The 24,084-nt window shown below is 42.3% G+C and overlaps 3 protein-coding genes across 4 annotated transcripts; 1 reads left to right on the forward strand and 2 right to left on the reverse strand.

Moving 5' to 3' along the window:
* Positions 1-3,854: 3,854 nt before the first annotated feature.
* LOC6043975 (39S ribosomal protein L54, mitochondrial) lies at positions 3,855-4,538 on the reverse strand. Its single transcript, XM_001861520.2, has 2 exons — positions 4,277-4,538; positions 3,855-4,216 (listed from the first exon to the last, which is right to left on the reverse strand). Exons 1-2 carry the CDS (start codon positions 4,377-4,379, stop codon positions 3,915-3,917), a joined length of 405 nt encoding a protein of 134 aa, XP_001861555.2. The 5' UTR covers positions 4,380-4,538; the 3' UTR covers positions 3,855-3,914.
* A 60-nt stretch (positions 4,539-4,598) lies between these two features.
* Positions 4,599-5,176, forward strand: LOC6043976. Its single transcript, XM_001861521.2, has 2 exons — positions 4,599-4,836; positions 4,893-5,176. Exons 1-2 carry the CDS (start codon positions 4,683-4,685, stop codon positions 5,129-5,131), a joined length of 393 nt encoding a protein of 130 aa, XP_001861556.2. The 5' UTR covers positions 4,599-4,682; the 3' UTR covers positions 5,132-5,176.
* A 1,906-nt stretch (positions 5,177-7,082) lies between these two features.
* Positions 7,083-9,540, reverse strand: LOC119770329. Of its 2 annotated transcripts, none has more exons than XM_038265000.1 (4): positions 8,664-9,540; positions 7,429-7,500; positions 7,273-7,368; positions 7,083-7,209 (listed from the first exon to the last, which is right to left on the reverse strand). In XM_038265000.1, the coding sequence occupies exons 1-4, from the start codon at positions 9,522-9,524 to the stop codon at positions 7,147-7,149; spliced, it is 1,092 nt and encodes a 363-aa protein (XP_038120928.1). In that variant the 5' UTR covers positions 9,525-9,540; the 3' UTR covers positions 7,083-7,146. The 2 variants fall into 2 exon arrangements, with proteins under 2 accessions (XP_038120928.1, XP_038120927.1); XM_038264999.1 differs by lacking the exon at positions 8,664-9,540 and adding an exon at positions 7,616-8,594.
* Between the last annotated feature and the right edge of the window lie 14,544 nt (positions 9,541-24,084).

Below are 24,084 nucleotides of genomic sequence, written 5' to 3' on the forward strand. Positions count from 1 at the left end.
AATAAGCCACGCCCCAATGATAGAATTCACTGCTGAACACTTGAAGAACAGGAATGATTTGAAAATATTTTACACCAACATATTTGAGTACCATTGTATAAAAGTTTGAATGTAAATTTACACTTTAATTATCATTTTGGTTTGAAAACGCTGATTTTTGTGATCCATGACTATGAATTTTCTTCTGGCTCAGTAACTGATACGTTAGCAGGGAAAATATTTGTTCAAATTCGAAGGCATTGAAATACGTAAAAAAAAACTTATTTAAATAAATCAAAGCAAATATATTGTTGAAAAGATTGCATTTACGATGAAAATTATAGTTTAAAAAATCCTGTTTACGTTAGCAGGGAAATTTCACTTTCCCTGCTGTCTTCACAATTTTTTTTCCTGCTGACGATGTGAAGCGAGCAGGGAAATTGGATTTCAATGACGCCATCTGGTGGCCAATACGAGAACTAAAATTTTCCCTGCTAACGTTTCCCTGCTGAAGTAACATCAGTTAAACTTCATCATAAATTCGGCGAAGTACTTTTTGATTGACAATTTGTTTTTTTTTTATATTTACAAAAAAGGTGCGTACTTTGAAACTCTAACTTTTAATACAAAAAAAAGAAATGATTTATTAAATTGTAACAATTTTGTCGAAGACTCTACATCGGTGAGTAAATCCCATCTCAACACACCTACATTCAGTTTTCATATACACTCAAACCCCGATGGTTTGACACCAACTGTTGTCAAACAAACGGGGTCACTTTTTAGTTGACACCCCTTTTACACGGAGTTCACACAAACTATCAAACGTTCAAACGAAAAAGTAACCAATTACCGTGGGTTCAGTGTATTTACGTACCCATTTCTGCAACCCGCAAAATTTTATGAAAAAAAGAAAAATTAAAAATTGCTTCTTTTGAAATCTAGATGAAATTTTCAAAACAACCTATCCCTTATGGGTTTTCTTATGCAGATAGGATCTTTTGAAAATTTGATCTAGAAATAAGGAATGTATTAAATAATACAACTATGAAAATCGTGGAAAAGAGAACTACTTCTTTTTTTTAATCAATTATTCTTTTCTTGGTCTCAAATTGATGTTCATAATGTCCCCAGGTCTCCGGGAAATTTCAACTAATCGGGTCGCTCCTTCTTGCATTCAGCAGAAGACTATTTATAAACCACGTGGACACTTTTTTAGAAATCTAATGACTGACCGGAACCCTTGGTTCAGGGGTAAGCGTGATTGCCTCTCACCCAGTCGGCCTGGGTTCAATCCCAGAAGGTTCCGGTGGCATTTTCGGACGGGGAAGTAAATGTTGTAACCTATAGATTAGGTCGTTAGCTCAATCCAGGTGTAGGAATCGTCTTTCTGGGTCCTGTTTCGGTGAAGTCGCTGGTAGGCAGTTGGGCTCACAATCCAAAGGTCGACGGTTCGAATCCCGGGGTGGATTGAAACTTTTTCATCCACATATCACACTTCAAGAAATTTTGAGATATAACAAGTGTACAAGTTTAGAGTTTTTTTAAAGGGTCCTATCTCGGATTAGTTTTCAAAAAGACCTAAGAGCCATTGGTAAACAAAACCTTTTTTGCAACGGTATTCAACCTATTTACGAAAAAACAATTTCAAAAATGTTTGAGATTGTTCATCTGCATGTCCTTGAAGTGCTCTAACTTAAAAATAAACGAAATTTCGTTTCAATTTGGATAAAAATTAAAATTAGTGTCGCAGGTCACGGTGGCTCTTACGGCTTTTTGAAAACTCACCCGAGCTATAAACTATTAGGTTTTGCGCCGACTCGGTTTTGAGGTTAGAAATTTCGAGCCAAACATTTCATTTCACCAAAAACCGCGATTCGAGAAAATCGCTTGCAAAAAGTGGACAACTTCTGGAGTTTTTTTTTTTGAAAAGGTTCAATAAACCAAATTTCCAGTTTTTGCTTTTTGGGTGTTTAGAACCGCCTTGAGTCAGGGGTCTGCCTGTGTGGATCAATCGGACCGCGCACTGGACTCACAATCCAGAGGTCGCAGGTTCGAATCCCGAGGCGGACGCAAATAAATTCTAAGTGTAAATATAGGTTTTCGGTGCCCTCTCCCCGTGCCATACCTTCACACTTAGGAGACCCGGGAGGCGGAGTCTTGTCGCAAAAAGAACGATACACGCCTGTGGATCCGTTGACGAAACCGCAAGGTTTAAGAGGGCCTCATAATAAGGTGTTACGTCGATTCCGTTTTTGAGTCAGGGGTATTAAAAAACACCCAAAAAGCAAAAACTGAAAATTTGATTTATTGGTCCTTTTCAAAAAAAAAACTCCAGACTTGTTTCAATTCCTATTTAAAAAAGAAGCTTGACTTATGGTATTTTTACAAATGATACGATAATGTTACGTTGTTGATAATTTATGTTGATTTTTACAATAAAACTCATAATTTAAAAAAAATTTTGTTATTGGGCCCTTTTAACTTACCAACTGTTGTTCATAATGGGCCCTTTCTGAATGCAATTTCGAAGAGAACTAAAAAGGCACTAAAGCGGTGTCACCCGATTGTTGTTTTGAGGATGTTTATGGGCCCTTTTGTTTAGTTAGAAATAATGAGGAATCCAGCGGAAATTTTGATAATAGGTGAAGTTTTGTGATCGAATGGTGTAGATAAAGTATGTGAAACATAAAACTTCTTCAAAAGTGTACTGAACAACAGCCGCGGGACCGTAACCAATATTGTATTTCGACGAAGTTTTTTTCTGCAAAAATCCTTGGTGAAACGTAAATCAAACTTTGTTTTCAAGTGAATTAGTGTTAAGAATGTATGAAAAGTTCACTTTATAACATAGAAAAATAAAGAAAAAGAAAAGGGCACAATTGGGTCCTAAAATGAAGCTTAGATTGCTGATATTATTGTTTACAGCGATAAAGCTTATTTTTCTGAGTACAATGACCCTTTGTACGACCACAAAGAGTTTAAAATGGATTTTTAAATCAATTATGAAAAATTATCCTCGCGGTCCTTCTTGACAGAAAAGCTCCTACTTGACAGCTCGTTCCAAGGGGACCATAGTTGATCAATCGGAAAAATGTTGCCTTGTCAATATTTTTTTTTGCATTAAAATGAAAAAAAGTGATTAGAAATGGTTTTTAATCGTGTTTTTTACCGTTGTACATAAAAATTGTCATAGGGCTTTAGTACCCAATTGAACTTTTTGTCTAGTTTGAAGTGAACATTGATATGTGCCCTTTTGTGTTTGTGATTTTTTCAATAGGAAATTGTTTGCTATCAATCTGAATCTTGAGAGTGTACTAATGAATGGAATAGTGGAACAATCCCGAATGTTTACGTTTTGGTTTTGTGCCCTAATGAAATGTTTGGCTCGATTTGACAGCTTGGCTGCACTGTTTACATTTTTCGCACGTGTCTCTCTGTAAAAATGTGTGTGCGTGTGCGCTCATGACGTCACGCTGTAAAACCCAATTGGCTTCCATATGTTTATAAGACCCATTAAATAAAAAAAAACTCTAGAAGTATCCAATAAGAGTGCTGAAAAAGTAGAAAAATCTCGTTGATTTTTTAAAAGTTCCTAGGTACATAGGAAACCCATGGCGCATTGGTTGTTTGGAAAAAGTACTCTTGAAATTAATTATTAAAATGTGAGCTCAAACTTAGAAATTTTACCTATTTTTGTGATTTTTGTGTATGGAATGCATTGCATGCATGCTTATTAAATAACGCGTCACATTTAAACGCGTGTAATAAAAGGTCGTTAGAGCAATGTCGTACGTCGTACCACCCCTTCCAAATGTTGCTCCAGATATCTAAATCGAGAAATGCTTTCGGACAACACCAACAGTCCCTTCAGCTTTTCGCTAACACTCCAAATCAATTTTTATTCTCTAAAAACCACTCTCTAGAACCCCTCCCTAGAACTTCTTTAGTTTAGCCAACTTGTTGTTCCGCTGCAGTGCCATTCGCCGCAACTTGCGCCAGTACGCCTTCGTGTCCGGGTCCATCTCCTCCAGCGTCAACGGCCGGCCCACGTGCATCGTCCACAGCCACTCCGGGTACTCCGAGTCGGGCTTCAGCTTGACATCTTGCCCGGTCTTTAGGACGTTGCTTCCACAAACATAGTTGACCAGCTTGTTGACGTCGGTTTCGACGGGGATTTCCTTCTTCTCCACCAGGGGGCCCAGTTTGCCGAGCTTCTTCTTTTTGGAACCGAGTGCTGAAAGTTGTTAGCGGATTAGGGTTGATTGGTTTTGGGTGGGTTTTCTGGATCGCTTACCTCCACCGGGTTTTGGTGTTGCATAATTCCGGATTGCGGTGGTCTGAACTAGGGAACACCGGCGCAGCAGGTTCGAAAGGTTGATGGCAAATAGTGTAGTCATTTTGGCTAGATGTTTCTTTGACGAACACTTTATTTATTTTGTTGTAACATCAGCTAAATTTAAAAACTAATGTGGCTAAAGAAACGAGATTGTTTTTGTTGTTGAACAGCTCCGAATGTTCACATGCTGCTTGTTTGGACGGAGCTGTCAAAAAGGGGGTGGTCACTCACGCAACATTCACTCGTGAGTGACTGTCACGCCAGTGTGTTCAAAACATTGCCCCCGGTTGGGAGGTAAGAATTTAAAACACTGATTGAGTAACAAACTTTAAAATCGTCAACGAAAACAGTCCAGGACAGCGTGATGCCTGTGTCCCTGCGAACGCTGGTCAAAACGGCCACCTACATTGGGATCGGCGGAATCAGCGCGGCACTGTACATGAAGTTCAAGCTGGAAGACCGGGTGCGGGCTCAGCCGTACTACAAGGACTCGTTGAAGCTGCTGCGGGCACATCCGGGTAAGGTGGATTTTTGAAATCTTCTTTCAAAATAATGTACGAAGAAACATTTTCAGGAGCAATTTCCGTCCTGGGCGAACCGATCAAGGACATGGGCTTTGACTTTGGCGTGGAGATGAACAAGTTTGCCGACGGCAAGATCGACGGCTTTGTGGTGCCCGTCAAGGGCGTCAATCAGCAGGGCAAGCTGCACTTTTGGGCGGAGAATCGGGACGAAAAGTGGCACATTACGCGAGCCGAGCTGGAGCTGGACAAGGATCCGGACCGGCGGTTGCTGCTGAGGAAGGCGGAGTAGAGGCAGAGTTTGGGTAGATGTGTAAATACAACTGAATTAAATTTATTTTTGTTTCTTGTTTTACTTCATAAGTACCATCAAGAGATGTAAAACGGGCCATCTGTTTTAGTTTTCGGTCAAGGAAAGGGTCCCGAATAGATTTTTCTTAGTTTTGAATACGTTTTGATGGAAAAATAAAAAAAATCTGATTTGCCAACATATAAATAAATCATAAATTTAGAAATCCAAAAATAAAAATACCGTGATCAAGGCTGAATTATCTACGTGCGCATGTATTGCGTGTACGTACACGAAAAAGATTGAGGTTAAATTTTGTACCCGCCAGCAAAACAAATGGGGTGCTAGTGTGCGTGAGCTCGGGCTTAGATAACTCTATGGAGTCTGGAGATGAGACGAAGTCATAGAAATTTCTGCAGAATAGATTCCAAACCTCAAAATTTAAAAAAATTTAAATTAAAAATAATAAAAATCAAATTAATTAAAAATAAAATTTAATTATTAAAAAAATAAATAAAAAATATAAAAGTTGAAGAAAAAACAAATTTAAACTCTGGATTTTTAAAATCCTATGATTTAGGAATTCAAAAAATAATAATATAAATAAACCAAAATAAAAAAAAATAAATTCTTTTTTTGACATAAAATCTTTTATTTTTAAATTTTATTTTTTTACTCGATTATCCGAAGTCCTCGTCAAAATTTTACTCCGGATAATCGAGTCACGAAATTTCATTTTTTCTCAAATTGTGGGTCTGGTTTCAAACTTACTCCAATGTTTTTTGATTTTCGATCATGGCGGTATTTTTTATTTTTAGGATTCTCTAAATCATTAGCTGCAAAATTTACAAAACAAAATTGAATTTTATGACATAAAATGAAAATTTTTAAGAATTTATTAAATTTTGTTAGTTTAAAAAAAATAATTATTTTTATAATCTTTGAGCTTTTTTTGTGTGTGTGTTTTTTTTTATTCATAACTTATTATTATTTGGTCCTTTTAGGTGCTGTGACCCAGGTTGGGACCGAGGATCGATAAATAACTAATATATAACAAAAAACAATCCCTCAACTCCATACTAGGAGATCATGTAACTGACGAGGGTTACTTCGGTCCAAGCTTTGAGCATTTTTAGATTTGAATTAAATTTATAAATGTAAAGATTTTTAGCTCCATGTTTAGCTCCATGTTGAGAAAAATAAATTCATGAAGTTATCTCCTAGACTTCAGTTATTGTATAGATACCTACAATCCGGTCATAAGTTAGGTCACACTCTCAATTGATTTATCACCTGCATGCTTATTTCCCCCAAAAATTAAGTGACTGTATCAATACAATCAAACGGTAACCCAAATTCGACCATTCAAGGAGAAGGGATATCCATCATATCTCCCTTGCCAAATATTATAAATATTGCCACAAATCGAGATGTTACTCGGAAATTCGTAACCACTCGAGCGGAATTGTCGCGCAAAATGAGTGATACTTCGCAGTGTCTACCGGGCCGCATCTCTGGGTGTTAATTGGGGACTACAAAACCATGCGTACGACGCAGCGATCCTCAGTCGTGAAGTGTTTACATCGATCGAGAGTTGTTTCCCGACGAACAAAATGAGTCATCTCAGCGCAACGCTTACGGTAAGCAATTTCTACGACCTACGAGTTCGGTTTGAAAGTGAAAATTGCACCCTTTCAGTGCCTCGCAACAACGGTACTGGTAATCGCGCTAGTTACGTCCACGCTGACTCCGCGCGTGTCCTGCCAGGTGAGCCACGTCGTAGACCAGGACTTGGAGGCCGATGGGACGACCATCATCTTCCGACCGCTGTTCGTGTACAAGATGCAAAAGGCCCAAGCGGAGAAGCGCCGCAAGATGCGTGAGGAGTGGGAGAAGCTGCACCCCAATTTGAACTACTACGACTATCGGCATAATCTGACGCGGAAGTAGTTTCTGTTGTTGACTAGATGTTTAAGTACATTTATTGTTTTGTTACTGAAAGTACACGTTTTGTAAAGTCACTTTTCGAAATCCCTGAACTGGAACAGTATCATGATGTAGGTGACGATGGCGGCAAACACCTGAAAACGGGGAAAGAAGCCATGAAAGGTCGTCATTTTTTCAACGGAAGAAAGGTTCGTTACATTGTAAAAGACTTGCAAGTTTACGGTGAAAAGTCCGCAGGCGGTGATTTTGGGCGATTCCGTCATCAGCTTGAGGTTGATTAGGTCGAGAAAGTTCTGAAAGCATGCGAGTGTTACGAGTTTTGCGGTTTTTGTTGGACTTGGTTGGTATCTCACCAGATAGTCCTCAGAATGCTCCTCCGTGGCTTCGTACTGAAGCGATTTGATTGCATTTTTAAACTCTTGTTCCTGAAATTAGAAGAGAAAAAAAGCAACTTGAGAATTGCTACCGATTCCGTGTGATTAGGTAGGGATTTCAGACTGATTTTCGAGTTTGTAGAAGTAAATCCATGGTCCGACTCACCGCTCCAGCCAGACGGTCAAACTGGTAGGCGAACCCGAAAAACAAGGCGATACTCGGAATCACATAGATTGGCTCCATGACTAAATGAACCACAGCCACGTTCAGCGTAAGAAAGTGCAGACTTCCATACGTTACGACGGCACAGCTCACAAAGGGCATCAACGTGGACAGCAGCAATTGAACGCCAAAACTATTGGCCAGCAGTTGCTGCATGGAGATTAGTCGATCGTATAGCTTTAATGACGGAATCAATCGCTTGCGATCGGGCCTGTTGCTGATCAGCGTGTTCTGGAGAAGTTGATATCGTATCGTCAGGTGTTCAGCGAAGGACTGTACGAAGACCTTCTGCAGACAGAATTGTAATTCTAGGCAGAGAGACGATATCAGCATGACTGTGGTGCAGAGTCCGTACTTGTCAAAGAAGAGTACGCAAATGAGCAACCGAAAGCCAATCATCAGGCTGTAGATAATGCCTATAAGTTTGAGCTGCGCCCGCACCAATCGCAGACGAACGATGGTTTGCCAGTTGTTGGTTGCTTTTCTGAAATGTTCGTCGAATAGAATAATCCGCTGCATCATGTCTGAGATGTTGTGACGATCCAACAGAAACAGCACGCCCAAAACTGGAGCTGTGAAATTTATTGCGAAAAAACGAGCCAGAGAACTGAGCTGTGCTACATTGCTCATGAAAATGCTCAATCGTTCATTGAAGATTAAAACTCCACAGAATGCGTTAATAAGGCCTAAAATTATCGGGATTGCGGCAATGGTAGCTGGATTTCGAAACACCACTTTATAGCGCCCGTCTAGGATAACCACACGGCAACTGAGTATGTACAAGGTGTTGAACACGTTAACCAGCTCAAGGTCGGACATGTCGTAGACTGTGTGCTTTTACGACCATCAGGATGATTTTTGGGGTATTTTTCCCAGAAGCGTCATTTCAAATTCATACGTTTTGTTTGCATGTTGATTGATACGCTTATCAATCATACAAATGTTATATTTTGATAGCCGACCTTATACCGGATTCACTAGATAAACTTACCTCAAAGCTCAATCGCTCAAACTGATACGTGAGTCCGAAGAAGAGTAAAACCCGTGGAATAAGAAACACCGACTCGATCGCCACAGTGATCGCTGATACACCCATGCCCAGCATATGAAAGCTGTGATAGGTGATGATCGCACAGTCCAGGAAGGTTAGCAGCGTCGACAGCAGCAGCTGAACTCCGAAAGTGTCCGCGAAGATCTCCTGCATCAAAACTAGCCGATCGTTCAGCTTTACTGACCGGACTAGCGTCCGGACACTCGATGGTCGCAGCTGGCGGCGAAGAAGTCGGTAACGTTCGGAGAATTGCTCGGCAAAGTGCTGCATGAACAGCTGGTGAAGGTAGAAGTAGAGTTCCAGCAGACCGGCTCCGAAAAGAAGGATCGTTGTGTGCGGTCCAAATTCGAAGTAGTATGTCAAACACATGAATGCTCGGATACCGAGCAAGACCGCGTATGTCAGGCAAATAAAGGTGATTCCCGTTTTTGCTAAACGTAGTTTGATAGCAGGTTGCCGTCCATTGATTAACCTGCAGCTGTGACGATCATAGCTTATCAACGATTCGTGCAGTTTGAAGACTTTGCTGCGTTGGACCAGACACCACACGGTCAGAATCAGGACGATCGCCGTGAGCGAAACGTAACGAGCGAGCGAACTTAGCTCGGCGGTACTTTGCAGGAAAAAGTGTAACCTTTCCAGAGTTATAGTTCCGCCGCAGAATCCAGTTATCCCACAGATGACAAGGGGCCCGATGAAGGTCGAAACCACGTTTCGATGGTACACGTGGTAATGTCCGTTACGTTGCACTATCCGACAGCTGGACACGTACAGCGAGTTGAACAGGTTGACCAGCTCCATATTGGACGTGCTAGTAGACTGCTGTATTTAAGAATACTTAGATCAACATAATCTCCTTACATGGGTTGATTCCAGCTTAATGCTGTTTTGTTTTTGTTTTGAATACATTATTTTAGACAAGGTTAAATGACTAGAGTACCTACCTTTCTCTCGACACAGTCAAAACTGTACGATACCCCTAGCAGTATGGCTGAGTTGTTGATCAGCACGGTCGCCATGACATGTATTACTTCAAACCAAAAATTGTCGGATACCCGTCGATCGGCGCAATACACCAGACCGAGGTATCCGAAGAAGGACACTTTTACGAGCAGATGGAACAATGCCAACAGTAACCGCACTCCAAGGGTTTCGGCTATGGCTCGCTTGATCTTGACCAACCGATCTGATGCGTCCAACAGCGAACCGATCGGGCATGTCTTGAGGTGCAGCGTAAGCTGCTGCATTTCCCAGCACATAAAGTGTGCGAAAAATTGGACAAACACTAGACTTATGTTGACGTAGACATTGGCCATTGATGTTATTAATGAGGCAATCGTTTCCAGGAAATTGGAGTTTGCAGCGTGCTTCAAGAGCTGTAGTACAAATAGCAACGTGTATGATCCAACAACAGTTGTTATTTGTAGTAGAATCAAAACGAGCCCTAAGTTGAATGTAGGAATCTCTTTGAAGAGTTCATTCCGGCAAGTGACATAGCTCAACATTAGCCGGCCCAGGGTAAGCCATTTCCGACGTCTTAAAAATTGCTCCACCACCAGCAGCAAGATCGTCAGATTAGTGATGACGTAATTTCCTATAACGGAGAAGTTTGCTACGAATGACCCTGCGTCAGAGTACGAATACTGTGTAATGTAGTGCAGAATAAAGCCAAAATACAGTGCCACGGCTACCGGACTGCGAAACGTTCCAGCTTGAACCATTTCACCTCGCACTGCGTCGTACTCCATGTTGCACATAAGAAGCAGCTTGAAGATTCTGAAGAATCGAAACCGTCTCATCGTAACTTTCGGGGGGAACTGACCAAAGATGGCCGATGATTACACGGTTGGTAAAGGTAATTCATTAGAGAGTTGTTATTGTTTATACAATGTTAAATATGTACATACCTCGCTCTGCACCCGGTCGAAGCCGTACGTCACCCCGAACAGTACCAACGTATTGTTGATCAGCATTGTGACCAGCGAGTGCGTCAAATCAAACGCATGCCCATAGGTTAACTGACGATCAACCACATACAGCAGACTAAGGTAGCTGATGAAGGAAACGTTCACGATGAGCTGAAGCAACGTCCACAGGAAACGTACTGCCAAGGTAGAGCCAAGGCTGCGCTTGATCACGATCAGTCGATCGAAACTATGCATCAAATGTTGAATTGGAAGGGAGCGGTGATGCAGCGTGAGCTGCTTCATTTCATTACAAACAAAATGAGTGAAAAATTGAACGAAAATCATATTTCCCAAGATGTATACATCCGAAATAGATAAAATAAAAATCACAACCGATCGAAAGAAATAAAACTGAGGTAGATTTCTTACAAACTGCATTAAGTTTAGTGAAATTCCCAAACCAACAACTGCAAAAATTTGAACTCGAATTAGATGCTTTCCCAAGTCAAAAATCGATATTTCTTCAAAAAAACCGTTACGATACTTCACGTAATCAAGCATAAGATTCCCCAACCCGAGCATCCTTTTACGTCTGATCGTCTGGTCCAGTGCCACGATCAGGACCGTCACGTAGGTGACGGCGACATTCCCCAAAAGAGCGAACATCTCTACGAAGGACGCGGTCGCGTAGTGATATTTTTTTTTTTTTTTTTTTTGAATTAAATATACTTTATTGAATTTTTCTTATAATAATTACATTTGGTTTACATAATAAGTGGTCAGCTGTGGCTCTTCAGCTTTAGTTTGCTTTTCGTGATTTAAACACTGTTCATTTTTATAACTTTAAAAGTATATGATTTATCATTTTTGTAACACTAGGTACAAAGAGGAAAAAAAAATGTTAAGAAAACATAACCTAACCTAAAACTAACTTAAACTTACAATAAACTAAACCAATCCTTGAATCAAGGGGTATTCAGAAATTGCACATTTTTCCCTGAATTTCAAACATTTTTCTTGAATCTTCTGATCCAACATTTTAACTTCTGCTTATCATGATCCTGACTCACGAGGTGGTCACTCCAAATATATTGCATTTATTTCATAAGTTAATCCGTATGTGCATCCATATTTACGTGCATACACCATTCCTCTATGAATTTTATATCAGTGTTCACAGCTGTCATCGCAAACGCGCGCACTGTTTACAAACAACAACAAAAATCAATTTTTCATGGGCCAGCAGCTTCGTCGTAGTAAATCCGGATTTTCCATTGTTTTGAGTTGAATTTAGTGCGTGTTTGGACTCAGTAAGGCACCAGCAATCGAGATGGTGGTAACCAAGGAGGACAAGTCGATCGAGCTGCTGGACGTGGACCCTCAGGAGACGGAGGACGACGGGGCGGTGGTGGTGCTGGACTCCAAGCGGAAGGGCAAGCGCACCGTAATCAAGACTTTGACACGGCAGACGTACTTTTGCCCGTGTTTGGCCTGGTTGATCCAGAGAAACTCAAGCCGGGCGATTTGGTGGGCGTAAACAAGGACTCGTACCTCATCCTGGAGACACTTCCGGCCGACCGAGCAGTATTCGAACATTGGCGGGTTGGACAGGCAAATCCAGAAATTGATTGAGGCCGTCGTGCTGCCGACGACGCACAAGGACAAGTTCAAGAACCTGAGAATTCATCCACCGTAGGCGACCTACCTGAAGCTGGCCGGCCAGTAGCTGGTGCAGATGTTCATCGGAGACGGTGCCAAGCTCGTCTGGGACGCGTCCGCACTGACCAAAGAAAAGTCGCCGGTGGTTTAATTTCTTTTTATTTGTGAAATCAGTTTTTTTGTATTGTTAGATATGATGAAAAAAAAAAAGAATTTGACCGCCCCTCCTCTCCCTTCTCCCCCCATGCGACAACTCGTTGGGTTGCGAACAGGTGCGCGTACTTTTTCAACTTGCTATTCGGCCCCACGATGAACGTAAAGATCCGTTCCTACTTCAACCACTTTGTTATCTCTCGATCCCAGTTGTCCACCAAACTGCTCGGAGTCACGATCAGAACCCGCTTCACAACCGGCTGCCCGTAAGGTCCCTGATTCTTCAAGGTGTAGATCAACGCCAACGTCTGCAACGTCTTCCCCAGTCCCATCTCGTCGGCCAAAATCGCTCCCAACTGTTCCGAGTCTTCGCGTTTCATTCCCAAAATCCTTCCCGCTGGTGCGGCCGCAAATGCTAGCCACGCAGTACGAAACGCAACCCTTTGTTATACTTCCACTGATCGAGCGAAGGCTCCCGCATCATCAACGGAACAAAATCCTCCGCAATCGCTTCCTCCCCACAGTCCCAACCAGGTCGACACCACAATCGAACTCCCGGCGCACATCGACTCCGCCGGCGGCCTAAACCCTCCTCTCGCCTCGAATCGAACCCTCTTCACCGGCACATCATTCTCCTTGGCCACCTCCCCATCAATCCGCTCCACCAGTTCAACCTCCTTGCTCAACCGTGAACCCTCCTCCAGCTCCTCCCCCTTCACCAACCCGGAGCTCCCAATCACCTTGCCGTTCTCGTCGCCCAACGTGACGCTTTTCCCGCCCACGATGGTCAACGTTCCGTCGCCCTCCCACGTTTTGTGCTTTTTGGTCGTTATTTTGCCCCAGCACACTTGCGTCGTCGTTGGTTCTGCGGGGGTGTGCAACGCTGCCGGCTTTCTGACTGCGACGGCTCGGGCTTCCAACACGCGGGCATGGTTCTCCGAGCTGGTGAGCAGCTCCAGCATGCCCGGGTCCGGTTGGGCTTGCGGTAACGGCTGCGGTCGGATTGTGAGGGTGGTGGAAGTTCGGCCGGCAGGGACCGCTTCATCGACGGTCCTGCCGTCATCACCCGCATTTGCTTCTTAAGTAGTAGTGCTGACGTATCTGGTCCCGCTGTCCCAATCTTCGTAGGGCACCGGAAATCCTGAAGGTGACAAAATACACCTCAAGCTGGATTGGAGCGGTGACAGTTTGTAAATGAAGGAAACAAACAAGTGACAGTTCTGAACTGTCACTATCCACACTGAACAAAATTCAATTCCGAATATCGTGCAGATAAATAATATTTACGATATTTACGAAATATTCACGGAAGTAAATCCAATGCGCTACGGATCAACCATGTGCCCAACCCCGTGTCCTGACTTGATCTTGTCCAGCCAGGAACATTCAAAACCATTTTGAGTACCTTGTTTTGGACACGCTGGAGCTTCAATTTATGAGTTCTAGCGCAACACTCCCAAACAGGTACTGCATACTCAATAACTGGGTAAATTATTTGTTTGTAAACTGCTAACTTATTTTTCAAAGATAGCTTTGATTTTCTGTTAATTAAAGGATACAAACACCTGATGAGAATGCTGCACTTGTTCAATATTTTATCTACATGCTGCCGAAACAATAGTTTCGAGTCAAGTATGAGACCTAAATAGACAACTTCCTTTGACCAGGGTATTGAAACATCATTCATTTTAATCAAAACATCATCCTTTGGGACAAATCTGGCCGATTTGGAAAGTGGAAAAATGATGGTTTGAGTTTTGGCTGCATTTATGCGAATTTTCCAGTCGCCAAAGTATTCGGAAAGAACGTCAAGACCCTTCTGAAGACGGCCAACTAAATATCTGGTTATTTTACCCTTATAAATAACGGCAGTGTCATCAGCAAAAAGTGACAACACACCATTACCAGGAAGAGTAGGCAAATCAGATGTAAAAATATTGTACAGAAGTGGGCCAAGAATGCTTCCTTGGGGAACCCCAGCATCAATGTTGAATAATCCAGAAGCAATCCCATTCAGAAAAACCTTAAACGACCTCTCCGAAAGATAGTGCTGGATAATTTTGATAAGATACATTGGAAAACCGTATAAATACAGTTTATGTATCAAACCATCATGCCAAACATTGTCAAAAGCCTTCTCAACATCCAACAAAGCCATAGCAGTTGATTTAGACTCAAGCTTGTTCTGCTTGATGATTTTAGTTACTCTCGTAAGCTGATGAGCAGTATTATGTCCCTTTCGGAAGCCAAACTGCTCATTCAAAATTATATTATTATCGTTGGTAAAATCCAAAAGCCTTGAATAGATGACCTTCTCAAAGAGTTTGGACAGACTACTCAAAAGACTAATGGGACGATAACTTGTTGGCGATGTTGGATCTTTTGAGGCTTCAAAATTGGTATGACTTTGCCCAGCTTCCAATTGGTGGGGAAGTAACCAAGTTGCAAACATTTATTGAAAATATTGGCTAGATGTTGAAAGAACTGATCACTCTGTTTTTTCAACACTAGATTAAAATGTTATCAAAGCCTGGAGCTTTCATATTTTTCATTTGTTTAACTGCAACTTTGACTTCCTCACCAGAAACATGGGAATCTGCAGGAAATTCAAAGGTAGAGTCATTGATTGTTGAAATACTATTGGCAACTGATGTTTCTTTACGGCTGGTCATGGAAGCGCCAAGATTATGTGAACTAACAAAATGAAGCCCAAGTGCATTTGCCTTTTCCTCGGATGTAATCAAAGGAGAATCCTCAACAATAAGAGGAGGAATAGGCTTTGGTTTGTTTTTAAGAACTTTTGAAAGTTTCCAAAATGGTTTTGAATAATTCCCAAGCTGGCTTACATGTTTTGAAAATTCTTGATTTCTGATATTGTCAAGTCGGTCTTGTATGATTTTGTTCAAATTGTTCACTGAAATCTTTTGTCATAGTCCCCAGTCCGTTGATATTGTCTCCTATAAACATTCCTAAGTCTAATCAAGTGTTTAGTATCTACGTCAATATCAGTTACCTTAAAATTAACAGGAACCTCCCGAACGTTGGCAGCCTCTGCTTGGTTGATAGCCTGCTGGATCACCTCCAGCGAACGATCAATATCGGCAGAAGTTTCCGGGTGTTGATCATAGTCGATGTTGCTGTCGACCACTTGCTGAAACTGCTGCCAGTCAACGTTGTGGTAATCTTTCCGGGTTGGTTGCCGCTGCGGAGTAACGGAAGCTCCAACCTCCACAACCACCGGATAGTGATCAGAACTCAACTCTTCAAACACCTCAGGATGAGCCACGTTCTCAGCCATATTGGTAATGAAGAAGTCGATGATTGAGTGATTCCCAGACCGAGCCACCCTCGTTGGACGATCCGGACTCACAACGTTGTAGTATCCGTTTTGCAGATCGTTGTGCAGAATCACTCCGTTCCGATTCCTCCTGCTGTTGCCCCAAACTTCATGCTTCGCGTTGAGGTCACCAGCGATGATGTACTTTGCGCTCCGCCGTGTCAGCTTCTGGATATCGCTCTTCAGTTTTGCTGCTGAACCATCTCTGGAATTCACCTGACGTGGGCAGTATGCAGCAATGAAGAGTACTGGGCCAACCGAAGTGGGAATTTCCACCCCAACGGCCTCGATGATGTCCAGCTTGAAGTGTGGCAGCCGGCGTGGCTTGAGATCACGATGAACAGCGACAAGCACACCTCCTCCTCCAGAGGTGGTCCTATCGAGCTGCGTCGCGATCTTGTAGTTTTGCAGATAAACTTTTTCACCGGGCTTCAGATGAGTTTCCGTGATGGCAGCTACGTCGATCTCCTTCTCGCGAAGAAAATCCACCAGCTCTAAGTTCTTCCTCCTAATGGAGCAAGCGTTCCAATTCAGCAGCTTGAGGGACCTACGATCCATACTGGATGACGAACGAGGTCAGCACTTCAATCTGCTGGGTCTTGGTTTTGCATCCACGCAGTGCAGCGGACATCTGTTTGAAAATATTGAGGAGTTCGGTTGAGGTGTAAAGATCATTACCATTTTCCTCAACTGCTGGTTCTTGGGTTGGTCTTGGCTCCTGGCTGAAGCCCGGTGGTGGCGGTCTCGGCTCCTGGCTGGAACCCGGCCGTGGATGATTCATCTCAGCTCTCTTCCTGGGATCCAACGGCAACGGTGCCAAGTTCGGGACCTGGCGTCGCGGTTGAAGAGGTGGAAAATTTTGCTCCACCAGGGCTGGAGGAGTTCTACGACGCTGAGGCTGATTCTTCGTCGATGCTTGCTGCCGAATTTTCACGAACTCAGCTCTCTTGGGGCACTTTCGGTCGGTTGACGAGTGCTCACCGTTGCAGTTGAGGCACTTCACCAGCGAATCTTGGATGCACTGGGATGTGATGTGCGCATCGGTACCACATTTGGCGCAACGACGCTTCAGGTGGCAGTTCTTACCTCCGTGCCCGAAGCCCAGGCAGTTGAAGCATTGTGTGACGTCACGATGCACTGGTCGGTATCGCTCCCACGACACGATAATGTTGAAAACCGCTCGGATTGCCTTCAGCTCAGGAAGCGTCGTCGATCCCTTAGCCAAATGCAGCAGGTAGAGCTGGTCACGGTACTTGATGTCTTTGTTGCGTCGGCTCATTTTGTGCACGGCCAACACATCCAGTTTCAAAACTTTTAGCTCGGCAGCTAATTCCTCCACTGGCATGTCGTACAGACCTCTGACGACGATTTTGTACGGCTTATCCATGACGACATCATGGGTAAAGTACTCCGCCTCGTTTTCGGTCAAGTAATCCTTGACCAGTTGATAGTGCTGCCTGGATTGCACCAGCACCTTAAATCCGTCCTGACACAGACGAATGTTGCCTAGGACTTTCCCAGACTTGATGAGTTCAACCAGCCCCGCTCGAAAGTCGATCGTTGCTGCTGATTGCCGCACATAAAAAGGAGGCAGTTTCTCCTTTCGCTGTTTCACTTCATTCTCCTTTGCTTCCGCTACCTGGTCCTCGTCAGGCAGTCCAGCAAACTTGTTGTTCTTCAAAAGCTGCTCCTCGTGCGACGAAGAGTTCTCCTCCTCCTCATCCATCGGTACAGTACCGTCGCTCTTTTTCGTCTTTTTGCTGTTCGATGTCACTTCCAAAAGCACCTTCCTTTTGGAAATCCCGGTTTTTGGCCATCAGTTGAGGCCTCAACCTTCCTTTTGGAAATTCCCACTTTTTTGCCTGCTTGAGCCGCAGGTAAAGCAATATTGCCGGCGTTTTGCGCCGGGACGCGACGAGTCATGTTGATTCAGACAACCTTCACCAACGAATGCTCGGATAACAATAATCGCGTAGTGATACATGTAAGCCATGTAGTAAAAAGTGAAGAAGGAAAACACCGTGACAGCGACCGGACCGCGGATCGTTCCCGCTTGCACAACTTTGCCGCGCGCGGTATCGTACTCGATGTTGCAAAGCAGAAGCACGTTGGAAACGGCGAGAAAGCGGAAACGTTTCATGGTGACTGTTGGGACGGTACTGAAAGTGGGTGTTGAGCGGAAGGCATGCATATTGGATCCAAACATAACAACGGGACATCGTCGTAATTAGTACCTACCTCGGTCTGCACCCGGTCAAAGCTGTAGGTCACTCCGAACAGTACCAACGTGTTGTTGAGCAGCATTGTGGCCAGAGTGTGCAACGTATCCAAGTTTTCGGCAAGCTGGCGTTCCGGCATGTACAGCAACGGTATGTAGCTGGAGTAGGACACGTTCACTATGAGCTGGAACAACGTCAACAGCAAACGAACACCCAAAGTGACGCCAAGGTAGCGTTTGATCACGATCAACTGATCGAAGCAATTGATTGATCGTTGGATTGGCGCACATCGTAGATTCAGTGTAAGCTGTTGCATTTCCCAACATATAAAATGTGTGAAGAATTGAATGAAAATAAGATTTCCCAACGCGTATACAAATGATAGAGATAACACAAGTATCACCAAGCATTCCCAAAAGGAAAAGTAAGACATATTAATTCTGAATTTGACCACAGACAATAACGTGGATGAGACTACAACTATACCGATTTGCGCTCGAATCATGAACTTTCCTACGTCAAACTGAGATTCTTCTTTAGAGTGGTCATCACGGTCTTTCACGTAATCCAACATCAACTTTCCCAAGCTAAACATTCTGTTCCGCCGGACAAAATGTTCCACGACTACGAAAAGAACCGTCAGATAGGTGACGGCTACATTCCCCAAATAAGAGTACATTTCTACGAATGTACTCGACAGATCGTGATACAAGCGCGAAAAGAAGTAGATAGCGCAGCACACAAACACCACTACTGCTACCGGACCGCGGAACATTCCTGATTGTACTATTTCGGAACCGTCGTAATCGATGTTGCACAGCAGAAGCATTTTGGAAACCCGGAGGAAGCGAAACCGTCTCATGGTGACAGTTGAAACGGTACTGATACTAGAAGTGAAGCATGAATGTTGGATTCGACAAAATTAGATGGAATCCCTAAGATAAAACTTCTTCCATACATACCTCACTTTGGATCCGGTCGAAGCTGTACGTCACTCCAAGTAGAACCAATGTATTATTGATGACTATTGTTGCCGTTGATTGCACAACTTCGAACACAAAGTCGCCGGTTACGCGACGTTCAAACATGTAAAGTAGCGCCAGGTAGCTGTAGATGGACACGTTTACGGTCAGCTGGAACAACGTCAACAGCAAACGCACGCCCAAAGTAACATCAAGGCAGCGTTTGATCACGATCAACTGATCAAAACCATGCACTAAAGGTCGAATTGGCATAGCAAGTAGATGCCGCGTAAGCTGCTTCATTTCCCTACAAACAAAATTGTTGAACATTTGTACGAAAATTAAATTTCCCAACACGTAAGCATCGGGTACTAAACCGGCGAAAGTCAGTGCAACGTGAAAGAAGGTAATGTAACGAAAGTATCGCACAATTTGCATCACAAAATAAAACGCAGGCAATCCCAAAATGGTACAGATTTGCACTCGAATCGCCAGCTTCCCAATGTCGGCCGTTGCTGGAATCTCTTTGAACAGACTTCCGCGGTACTCGACGTAAGCCAGCATCAGCTTGCCCAGCTTCAGCATTCTTTTGCGTCTGAAAAAGTGTTCCACGACCACTAGCATGATGGTCAGATAGGTAACCAGAACTCTCCCAACAACGGAAAAGTTTTCCACAAACGAGCTCGATGTATTGTGCGGAACCTGGGTCACGTAATATAGGACAAGGCAAAAATACACCGCGACAACAACTAAACAGGGAAGCGTTCCAGCTTGTACCATCTGGCCTCGCTCTGGGTCGAACTCGATGTTGCACATCAGCAGCAGCTTGGCGACTTCGAGGAAGCGAAACCTTTTCATGGTGACCTTTGGGAGTGGACTGATCAGGTAGTAGTTCTTGCCTAATTTATGGTTCGCTGAAAAGCTTGCATTATTGATTAGATGTATTGACAACTTGATAGCTTACCTCTTGGACTAGGCGTTCAAACTGATAGGTGAATCCGAAGAACAGCGATACTAGTGGAACGAGGTAGATAGATTCCATCAATATTTTCGTCAGCGAACGGCTTTCTTGTACCAACCAGATGCTCAAGTAGCAATTAATGGCACAACTCACAAATGACGTCAGAACTAGCAGAATGCATTGGATACCGAAAGCATCGGCGGCAAGTCGATGTATTGTGCAAAGATTCCCATAGAACTTGATAATCGTCACCAAACTACACCGGTTGATGTTTAGCAATAGACGGAGGAGCTGGTAACGTCTCGCCATGTTTTCCGCGAAGAGTTGAATAAAAATGTGCTGCGTTCGCATGAGGAACTCAACGAACACCATAAGAACCAGTGTAATTGTCCGGTAGAATCCTGCCTGGACATAGGTTGTTGTGAACCAGACTAGTCTACTGACTAGAATAATTGTATATGTTGAACACACGAACACGAGTTGTATTTCCGTCCAACGTAGTTTCATTGGCATCTTACAGTTATTTGTGATATTGGTACATTCTTCATCGAAGCAAATTAAATTTTCTATTATTTCTTGGATAGTATTTCGTTTCAATAGGAAAAGAACACTAGAAGCAAGCACAGAAAACGTTATTACGTTGTACCGGATAAAACCGGCCGTTTCGACTGTTGTTTCCATGTATAAATTAACCCGGCTAGATACTTCCGTATATCCACAATAAATTGTCACTAAACAAACGCCCCATGACACTAAAAATGCAAAATGCACGTTGTGCGGTTGTAACCGAAGCTTTCCGTTCAATTGCACTATCCGAATACCGTTGATACGGAACGCATTGATGAGTTTAAGGTCAGGCATGATGTAGAACTGGAGCAAAAACTGTTGGAACCTAACGCATTCCAGCCCTTGGGACCGTTGTTGATGATTAAATCGATTCATCAACTATTCATGCTGCTTTCGCACATACAGTATTCAGTAGAACTCACCTTAACCTCAACCACCCCGTACCGGTAGCTCAGCATAGCCAGCTTGCCGATGTGGTCAACGGCGTCCAGAATGTCAAAACCGCCCCAAAACGGATACTGGTTCATGTGGAACCCCTTTTCCAGCTTGGTCATCATGCTGAACAGCAGCACGGAACAAACCGTACAGATGGTGGCGATCCCCACGAGCAAATGAAAGCCAACCGCCGCGGTCGTCATCCGCTTAAGCTCGTCGAGCTCATCGGCAAAGTTCGCAATCTTGCGCAGCCGTCCCCCAGGGATCGCGCATCGCAACGCTTTATAGCGCACCGCAAGCATCTCCACCATCAGTTGACCAAAGACGAGCCTGGTGTACAGATTGTACTCCATCAGGATACGTCCCATCATGGCAAGGCCGGTGGTACCCGGAAACACTAGAAAGACGCCAAACCCTCGAGAGGCCATCAGGATCGCAATGCACGTCAACAGTACCAACTCCAGCTTGATCCAGCCGTAGTTGCTTCGTCGACGACGACACTGCTGGTGTATCAAACGCGGGAAGTTCATTGCCAGCTCACGATCAAAGTCGATGATCCTTTGAAAGAGTTGCGCAAGACACGTTCGATTGCGCACGCTTGCCAGGATCGACGCAAACTGCACGAAGATGATCATCAGGTGCATCAGCAGGAATGCAACCGTAGAGACATCGAAAAACAGTAGCACTTTTGAAAACATTCGCATCCGGACCATGCCAAAGTAGGCGGTGAGCAGTGCTAGGGTTAGTAGGATGCAGAAGTTCCGCAGCGTTCCCGAAGGCACGGCGCACAGCCGATGGTACCGGCGAACGATTCGGACGTTGCCTACCAGCAGGTAGTTGAACAGGTTGACAAGCCTGCAGGCGTCCATCTCCTCAGGGATTGGAGCAATAACTGAATGAACTTAGGGTTGCTAGTTTGAAAGACGTGATTAATAATAAATTCGTTTTATATGTATTTTTGAAACCCCTTTTAATTGCACTGAATCCATAAATAGGCGAAAGATATTCATCAAGATTAAAGCAATTCACGGAAAGGGGTTCTATCATTAAACCAGCAGAAAGATTTTGCTTATATTTGGCGAAAATTTCGCAAATCCAGCCCTTTTTTGCTGAATTTTAGCTTTTCTGGTTTGCTTTCATTAAAAATATCTGACAGCAGAAAATGTAGCTGTTTTAACGCAATTTTCTGCTGCTCTAGCGAAATTTTAAATCGGTTTTAGTCGTTTTAGTATTGTTAACAAAGTAGGGGAACTATACCCTTTCTCAGCCTATTTCTATTATCGGCCTATCAGCACTTTGATCATTAATTACAACTTTCATAGAATGTTTTTGACTGTTCCAAAGTAATAAATAGCTCAAATAAAAATGAGCTAGCAACTCTTCATTGATGATACATCTGAAAATCGTCGCCATCGTGCTAACTTGTCGTACGTGCATTTTGGGCCAAATTGAGTTAAGAACGCCATTTTGTGCAGCTCACAATGCCTCACCTTTTGACCTTCACAGATCCCCAAAATTCGATTTCAATCCTGAGATATTCAACAAAAACCGAAAAACTCTGTGCATTTTTGTCATTTTACATATGAAAGTAGTTTCAATCTTGTCGTGCTATCTTGTCACTCCATGAAAATTGATGTAAGTGCGACAAAAGGCCAAAGGGATTTCAGGCCAGGAAAGTCAGGATGCGTTTGTCGCACGTACAAGTAGACTACCGTAAACATTTGTAATTATAACTCGAAACTCCAGCAACCAACTTCAACCAAACTTTGGGACAATGCACAGAATGGTGAGCCAAACAAAGCGTGTTTGATATTGTTTACATTGCGTGCTCTCGTTTTTGAATATTCAAGGTCAAACATTAAAACGCGTTTTTCTCGGAACGTCAAAATGGCGGGTGCGACAAGATAGCACGACGACGTCGAAATGTTGATTTTATAGGCTAGTATGCTGATCGGAAGGAACGTAAAACTCCATTTAAAAAAATGCCCAAGAAACGGTCAAGGAAAGGGTCACGAAAAGATTTTTCTTAAGCGGTATGCAGCTGAAAAGTAACAGAAACGGAAAGATTGCGTTTGACGTTTCTTCGCGCGGTGCTTGTTTGTTATATGTTTTGATGAAAAAATCAAAGAATTGTAATTTTCCATTTTGAATGCGACTGATAATTACAAACGTTGTAATAATTTTGTATTGGGTATAAAAATATTTAAAATTCCCGCCGAATCTTAAAAAGCAGAATATTGAAATTAAAAGGGCAGATTTAGTTTTTTTGGTCGAAATGGAGTAAAAAAAAGAAGTTGTCTTTATAGATGTCGACCATCGTGTCACCAACTATTTATTGCTAGTACCAAACAGCTACCTCTGGATTATGAGTCCCCTGCGCTGACCGATTGATCCACACTCGCGGGTCCAAAATGAAGTAAATCGGAGTGAAATTAAACTTGACAATAATCATAGCAATATCTATGTTTTTACTAATAATACAATAATAATCTGAAATTTTGAAATCAAACCAAACAACAAATTCAAAAATATGAAAAACAAACATTTCAGAAATTTCAAATAACATTTTTTTTAAATAATAAAGAAAATTTCAACAACAATCTGAAATTTGGAAATTGCAGAATTTAAGAATTTAAGAATTTGAGAATTTAAGAATTTTAGAATTTAAGAATTTGAGAATTTAAGAATTTAAGAATTTAAGAATTTAAGAATTTAAGAATTTAAGAATTTAAGAATTTAAGAATTTAAGAATTTAAGAATTTAAGAATTTAAGAATTTAAGAATTTAAGAATTTAAGAATTTAAGAATTTAAGAATTTAAGAATTTAAGAATTTAAGAATTTAAGAATTTAAGAATTTAAGAATTTAAGAATTTAAGAATTTAAGAATTTAAGAATTTAAGAATTTAAGAATTTAAGAATTTAAGAATTTAAGAATTTAAGAATTTAAGAATTTAAGAATTTAAGAATTTAAGAATTTAAGAATTTAAGAATTTAAGAATTTAAGAATTTAAGAATTTAAGAATTTAAGAATTTAAGAATTTAAGAATTTAAGGATTTAAGAATTTCAGAATTTCAGAATTTAAGAATTTAAGAATTTAAGAATTTACGAATTTAGGAATTTAACAATTTAAGAATTTAAGAATTCAAGAAAAAATCATTT

This window comes from Culex quinquefasciatus, chromosome 3 (genome assembly GCF_015732765.1).
Source record: "Culex quinquefasciatus strain JHB chromosome 3, VPISU_Cqui_1.0_pri_paternal, whole genome shotgun sequence".
In the NCBI taxonomy this organism is placed as follows: Eukaryota; Metazoa; Arthropoda; class Insecta; order Diptera; family Culicidae; genus Culex; species Culex quinquefasciatus.

What these genes read in the sequence shown, in the direction of transcription:
- LOC6043975 (XM_001861520.2), bottom strand. Translation starts at nt 4,379, where the DNA reads ATGACTACACTATTTGCCATCAACCTTTCGAACCTGCTGCGCCGGTGT. An exon ending in AACACCAAAACCCGGTGGAG is followed by an intron (nt 4,217 to 4,276) that starts GTAAGCGATCCA and finishes AACAACTTTCAG; the next exon opens with CACTCGGTTCCAAAAAGAAG.
- LOC6043976 (XM_001861521.2), top strand. Translation starts at nt 4,683, where the DNA reads ATGCCTGTGTCCCTGCGAACGCTGGTCAAAACGGCCACCTACATTGGG. An exon ending in GCTGCTGCGGGCACATCCGG is followed by an intron (nt 4,837 to 4,892) that starts GTAAGGTGGATT and finishes AAACATTTTCAG; the next exon opens with GAGCAATTTCCGTCCTGGGC.
- LOC119770329 (XM_038264999.1), bottom strand. Translation starts at nt 8,491, where the DNA reads ATGTCCGACCTTGAGCTGGTTAACGTGTTCAACACCTTGTACATACTC. An exon ending in TTGACCGTCTGGCTGGAGCG is followed by an intron (nt 7,501 to 7,615) that starts GTGAGTCGGACC and finishes TTCTAATTTCAG; the next exon opens with GAACAAGAGTTTAAAAATGC. An exon ending in ACTTGCAAGTCTTTTACAAT is followed by an intron (nt 7,210 to 7,272) that starts GTAACGAACCTT and finishes CCCCGTTTTCAG; the next exon opens with GTGTTTGCCGCCATCGTCAC.